The following is a 6,536-nucleotide window of genomic DNA, read 5'->3' as shown; positions in this document are numbered from 1 at the left end:
CCTGCCCTCCAGACACTGTTGTTTGACTGCACAATCTGATCTCTGCTCTTTCCTGCCACTCAGTGTTTGGATTTTCTCCTTTCCCAGGTTCCTGGGGTCCTGGGAAACAGGACAGACTTGCCCCAGACATTCCATGTTGCAGAAGTGTGAGAAGCAGCACTAAAAAACAGCTTTGCTGCCCCTTTGACTTCATGTGAGGGGGCAGATGGCTCAAGAAGACCCTTACAGCTTCTCTAGGTTTTGGATGCCAGTGCTTTGCAGCCTGGCTGGGCTGCAGGAGTGGGACTCTGATTCTTCACACCCATCTGTTTTGGGGACTGACTGTGTCCCTGCAGCACCATCTGCTTGGGCCTGGAGCTTGACTTTCCTCATCTCAGGGTGACAGTGCCGAGGAGATTTTGCTTGGTTTCCCTGTGCTGCAAAGGTGTCTGTGTGCTTAGCTGGGGGTGAGAAGTACTCCATCAGGCTTCAGACTGACTCACCTCCTTGTGTGTATGGCTTCAGTGTTCCTTCATGATTCCCCGTGAAAACATGGATAACTAAGTATTCCAGACTCCTGGTTTTACCCAGTTTTTGAGCACAAGCCTCATACTGCCCTGAGTCCGAGCCCAGGGAAGGTTTCCAGTGGGGCTGGTGTGGGAAGGCTACCAGCCACATGGAGTCAGTGCTGCTCCGTGTGGAAAAGACTTCCCACTGAATTCTCCCAAAGCATGGGCTGAGCAATGTCAGAGGAGCTACTCTGCCCTCAGTGTCCTGACAGCTTCCCCAGGGAACAGGGGCATCTTTCCTTAAAGCAATACTTTTCTGGGATTTATCTTCATGAGACCTGGCTGGAAGTGGGGAAAAAACCCTTCCCTGGCTGACTGCTGCAGTACCTTTGCTTTTAGCAGTCAGCTGGCTACATCAGAACCTGGAAGCAGCTGCAGAAATGTCTCAGTACAGGTGCTAGTGCTTTAATGGGGTCGGACTGGCAGGGAGAAGGTCCCATATCAGGGCAGGTGCAGGAGGTGGTGCGGCCATCACACACGGGAATCCATGGCGTACATCTTGCTGGTGGCTGTCCGGGTGGCTGTTCGGCCCCGGGGCTGGGGATGCCTCTGGGGTTGACAGCGGCTGCTGGGGGCTACCAGGAAAGAGTTAGGCTTGTGTCATGGCTGGCAGTTGCAGGGTTACTTGGGACTGCCACAGCATGGGGACACATCAGGAGAAATTAACTGAGACAGCCAGCAGGGTTAACTTCCACCCCATGGGACCTGGCATAAAGATTGGAGATGGCGTCTGGAGAAGAATCATCTGCCCAATGTCCGTGGTGGGAGGGCTGTATTTCAACCAGCACATCCCTGCAGCCATTGTCTCAGGCTTTGGCTGATGACAGGGATTCAACTTCAGCACAGCTACTGCTTTGAGTAAACATCAGCACACCTTCATCAGGACCTGGAGGCCCACAGATGTGGATGGATCCCTGCACCCTCTTCATGCCCTTATAGGGTTTATGGGGCCCCTCACTCAGCCCTGTTCTGCCTTGTGTAGCCTTCCCAGCCAAGGGGCACAGGTTGGGCACAGAGGAGTCCCCCTTGGTTAGGCTGGGCCCTGCAAGAAGCCTCTGTGCCCTCTGAGCTGGTCCTTTACCCCTTATATCTGCCGGGCAAGAAGCTACTTGAGATAAGATGGGGTGGAATGAGACAGACTGACCTGTGCAGGCATAGAGGCAGCAGGTCAGCAGAACAGATGCCACAAAGCAGCCCATGGAGCCAGCCATCCCCAGCCAGCATGACCACCCAAAGTCATAGTGGACTCCCAGGAATATATTGTGTGACACCAGCATGGCCCTCTCCACGTAGACATCCACTGCATACCACACAGAGCCTATGAGACCCAGGATGCCTAGGAGAAAAGGGGCTTGTTAAAAACAACCATACTACACCCCATGCTCCCCAAGCCCCACTGAGAGGGTGCCACCAGCTCCCAGCATGCTCCCCAGCTCCCTGTGGGACATGAAGTCTGTTTGCTCCAAAGCTCTCCCAGTCACGCACTGCCAGCGCAGAGTATGACTCCAGCTCCATAGCACATCTTCAGTTTGACATAAGGATCTTCCTTGAGGAAGGTGATGCAGTCAAGCCCAAGGACCAGTGTGGCCAAAGCCAGGCCAGCCAGGAGATCTGCTGTGATCATCAGGGTCCGTGTCACCACAATCTTCACTGGGTAGAAAAGTTAAAAACAACCAGAAACAGGAATGAGGAATTACCAGAGGAACAGGGGTCTCCAGATTTCTGCCCATGTCCTTTTTGAGTCACCCAGCTCACCAGTGGCCATCACACTGGAATCCACCAACTCCATCCCTGCCACGGGCCAAGGGAAGGTGCTCAAAAAGCTCATCAGAAACTTAATAAGGACTTAAACCCATGATTAGACCAGCTCAAGAAACCAAACAACTCAAGGTATACCCATCACCACCTGGTATGTAGTCGCCTGCTCAAGCCATTCTTGAGCAGAAGACGCTGCTGCTCACACTGTCTTTTCCTTCAAGTTGTGTAGCAGGTGTTTTAAACAGCAAATGTCAATATACCAGTGAAAAACTAGAGCTGGCATGGATCATATCACTAGCTGTGATGGGACTGCCCTGCAAAGCTCGTTTCTCCCCCAGAGCAAGGTGGCAGTCCCCCTTAGTCCATACCAACTACTTTCCTTCTCCACTGTCTGAATCTGTGTTCCATGTCATGACCCAGTACAAAGGTTCTCTCTCTTGGTATGCCCTGTGCAGGCCAGAAGAAATGTTCCTACCATGATGTGACTGTCCCTGAGCTGTAGGCATGAGTCCTTGGCCAGTGGGAATGGTCCTTGCTCTGCCTGCAGCATAGTGGGTAGCAAATCCTAGGCTCTACATGCTGGAGCATGTTTGTTGTGAGGTGGCACAGCTTCACAGCATCTTTCCTGCCTGATGACCCCATGGCAGGTCTAACTGCCAAGTTTCTGCCAAGACCAGGCTATTGGAGAGATCAAGAGATCAAGATCCTGCTATTGGCAGGAGATCAAGAGATCAAGACAGGCTGGTGTGGCTGACTGACAAAGGGCAGCTTGGTGCAACGAAAATCACTTTCCCTCTTGCCTTTCAAGAAGACTCTGAGCTGTGAACTTAATAAATGCCTCCAGGGCAGGTCAGCTCACCTGGGTGGTCAGCCAGAATTGAGTCATATTGGTCACAGGTCCTGACCCCGTCCTGCATGTTGGTGACACACTCCCTCCAAAGTCCCCGGCATTTGTGACTTACCTGGAAGCAGGAGAAAGGCATTCATGCAAAAAGCACCAGAGTCTCCCCAGCTTCCCATGGATCTCCCAGCACAGCAAGGCAGATTTCAGGCTCCCACTACTACACCTGGATATGTCCTGGTGACTCCCTGCCCATACCTGCTCTCTGTTTTCTCCTGCTCCATTCCTCTGCCTCCATAATCATCTAATCCTTCAACTTAGAAAGCAGTGGCTTTGCCCCACCGTGTCCCTTTTCCAAGCCTGTGGAGCCATTGTGCAACCTCATGGATGGCAATACCTTGCTCTCAGCTGCTCACCTTGAGGATGATGGTTGCTTTGCTCACCTTAAAGGTGGCTACTCTGCTCACCTCCAAGCTGTCATCAGCATTGACCATCCAGCAGTCTGTGCATGTGGCCAGGAGTAGGAAGAGTGTTGAGAGAAGAGCAAGCCCGAATGCTGTCACCTGTAGGGCTGCACTCATGGGGAGACCTGCAAGGGCACAGAGATGTTCACCAACTCTGCTCTGGCTACTTCCAGACACCCAATCTTACAAGGACAAGGTGCCACCGAGGCCAGGCATCCTCTGGATACCTAGGAGTCATCTGGGTCCTGTCTCACAGCGCTCACTTGCTGTCAAAATGCTCTAATATCCTCAGCCAAGGTTGGGCCATGAGATTTACATGTAGAGGGAGCTTTTAGACACACAGTAATTTTGTAGTGGATACGTTCCCACATTGGTTCCCTTTCTTCCAAATAGAAAATGCCAACCATCATTACTTGCCCTTTGGCAATCAATAGGTGCTGGAAACCACTGTCAAATAACTGCTGCTAGGAAAACCTGTGACCTAAGCATGTTTCCAGAGAACCTCTGGAGACCTCCATCCCTGCCGTATGACTTGGTGGGTGCATCTTCTGCCTTTTCTTGCTTTTGATTTTCACTCCAAGAAAAGCTATGAGGTGTTAAACGTCCAGATTGGAGTACAAACAAGTGTCACATGGAGATGTCCTAATCCTAAGCACCAGCCCAAAGACACATCTCCCATTCCAAGGCGGACAAAGGCTGCTGGGGCATGATGTGGGTGTCCTGAGGAGCTGCCAAGGCTTTCCACAGAGGAGAAGGGAGGGCACCATTTGTTTTCCATCCTAGATGGATGTTCTCCATGCCTAGGTGAAGGGACTCTGGAGAGAGGAGAGCTGTGCCCAAGGTATGAGCTGGGGACACTGTGTCTGCAAACCCTGGACAGGAACCCTATTTTGTCATGTTTTGCAACCCAAAAAGCCAAATATTTTACTGCCTGAATTTGCAACCACTGCAACAACCCTTTGGACAGGGATTCATACAAATGAGTGAATTAGCAGCACCAGATGAGTTTCTGAGCTACATGAGTTAATTACCATGAAATGATAACTCATCATGATCCTTGTTGAGTACCTGCAGCCAGAGGGCGCCCACCCTGGCATGGCACAGGCTCCCTGTGGGGCAAAGACGGAAGGAGAGTTGTCCCCACACCCAATGTGCCCCATGTCCCCCCACGTCCCCTCTTGGGATCTCACTGGCAGTAAATGCATCACTCTCCCATCATCTCTGAGCACTTCCATCAGCTTCACTCCAAGTGGGCAGTCTCTTAGACCCCAATTTAAAGTAAGTTTTTTTTAATTCCCCAGAGCATTATTTGTTTCTGCTACAGTCTAGCTGTTTTGGAGCCTTTGAAGAAAATCTGTTCAACCACTTCAGTTATATAATCAAGAAAAAGGAAGAGAAAGAAAATCTTAATGCTAGGAAAAATCAGCTCTAAACCTGGTTAATAATAAAAGGTGTTCATGGAGAGCATGAACTATTTACCTTCACTGCAGGCTCATCCTTGTTGCAGAGGGGGTGATGACAGAATCTCTTTGTTGCTGATGATTTGGGATAAGGGATGTAAGTCTGGAAGGCTCTTAAGTGCTGATGGGATTGGATCCTGACTCATCTAATGGAGTCAGGGAAACGCAGCAACAGCTGGAGCTTGTGCTGGGCTATTTAGGGTTTGTCCAAGGTATGTCAGCTGGGTTTTGTGCTCTGAGACATGATGGGCAGCCCTGCAGTTAGAGCAGTCATAGGCTGGGAATGGAGCCTCCCCAAAAATGTCACATGAGGAAACCATTGGAAACCTGCTGGGAACTCTCCCCAGGTGGGGGACTATGTGTGCTGGACAAATAATAGTTTTTTTATTAGACCTTTCAATTACTGCCTAAGAATGAGTGGCCTAAGACGCTGGAATGGAGTAAGATCCAGGAGTGATGCCTGAGTTCAGAGGGTTGGAAGGGGCCAAAGAAGGGAGCTGGAATGCCAGGGTGGTAATGAACCTCTTTGGTAATTAAGACCTTTCTTTTTTTCCCATTAAGCAGAAAACAAGTGAAAACCCCTGCAGCAGCGATGGCTCAGGTACCTGTCTGGTCAGCCCCCAAGGAGGTGCCTCTGAACCTGAGCAGCAGCACCCCAGCCGTCTGGCACTTGGAGCAGCCCTGAAAGCTTCAGGTTTGTTCTCTAATCCCCTACTGTTTGGGGATTACACAGGATCTGTGTTACAGCATCCTCCGAGCATCCCTGGGCTCGGCTGCGCCTCATGGCTCTGCCACCGCTCACCCTCATCTCTCATTTCCATTCGTCGGTCATAGTTGAGGTGCATTTGGGTTTTTAGGGTGGGTTTTGCTTTCTTTTGTTGTGTGGGTTTTTTTGTTTGTTTGTTTGGGTTTTTTGTTGCTTTTTTTTTTTTTTTTTCCCTCTAGATAATCCTCTGCAGCATTTTACTGTGGCCATTTTGGAAAAATACCAATCTTGGCAAATCCTTCAGCCCTGCAGAGATACCCAGGTGCCTGATGTGTGACATTCCTGGGGCTTTGAGTTATTCTATTTTCCCAGAATTCTGGCACATGGCAAGCCTAATGCTTTGGAATGCAGCAGTGAATTAAGGCCAAAAATGTTCAGAAGGGTTTGTGAACCTTCATTTTCCAACCTTTACAGATCAAGAATGGTTCTTGGACATCTATGACACATGAAATACTGTGTGACCCCAAGTGATACAAAACTGTACCTCCATGGTCTTGGCAACACCTATAGAATAGGTGTATTTGTATTTTCTGCTCTGTCTAAACACTCAGTTTATGATATATCAAACAAATCCACTTTGTTAATCCCCAACTGAAACCTTTCTGGGGGTGAAAAGAGGCAGGTAGATGAGCACAACTAGGAGCAGTCTGTCACAGCACAGCTAGTCTGTAGCTGAACAAGGTAATCCTGGCCATAACA

The 6,536-nt window shown here is 50.0% G+C and overlaps 1 protein-coding gene across 1 annotated transcript; it reads right to left on the bottom strand.

Moving 5' to 3' along the window:
* Positions 1-1,019: 1,019 nt before the first annotated feature.
* Positions 1,020-3,728, bottom strand: LOC102067451 (claudin-16). Its single transcript, XM_014271934.3, has 5 exons — positions 3,615-3,728; positions 3,166-3,268; positions 2,034-2,198; positions 1,693-1,884; positions 1,020-1,123 (listed from the first exon to the last, which is right to left on the bottom strand). Exons 1-5 carry the CDS (start codon positions 3,726-3,728, stop codon positions 1,020-1,022), a joined length of 678 nt encoding a protein of 225 aa, XP_014127409.1.
* Between the last annotated feature and the right edge of the window lie 2,808 nt (positions 3,729-6,536).

This window comes from Zonotrichia albicollis, chromosome 25 (assembly GCF_047830755.1).
Source record: "Zonotrichia albicollis isolate bZonAlb1 chromosome 25, bZonAlb1.hap1, whole genome shotgun sequence".
Taxonomy (NCBI): Eukaryota; Metazoa; Chordata; class Aves; order Passeriformes; family Passerellidae; genus Zonotrichia; species Zonotrichia albicollis.
This window is presented reverse-complemented; position numbering and strand designations above follow the sequence as displayed.

Bases quoted from the DNA above. Each gene is read 5' to 3' on its own strand.
- LOC102067451 (XM_014271934.3), bottom strand. From the start codon at position 3,728: ATGAGTGCAGCCCTACAGGTGACAGCATTCGGGCTTGCTCTTCTCTCA. The intron at 2,199-3,165 runs GTGAGCTGACCT...TTTTCTACCCAG, and splicing joins AATTCTGGCTGACCACCCAG to TGAAGATTGTGGTGACACGG. The intron at 1,124-1,692 runs GTCAGTCTGTCT...CTTTCCTGGTAG, and splicing joins CTGCCTCTATGCCTGCACAG to CCCCCAGCAGCCGCTGTCAA.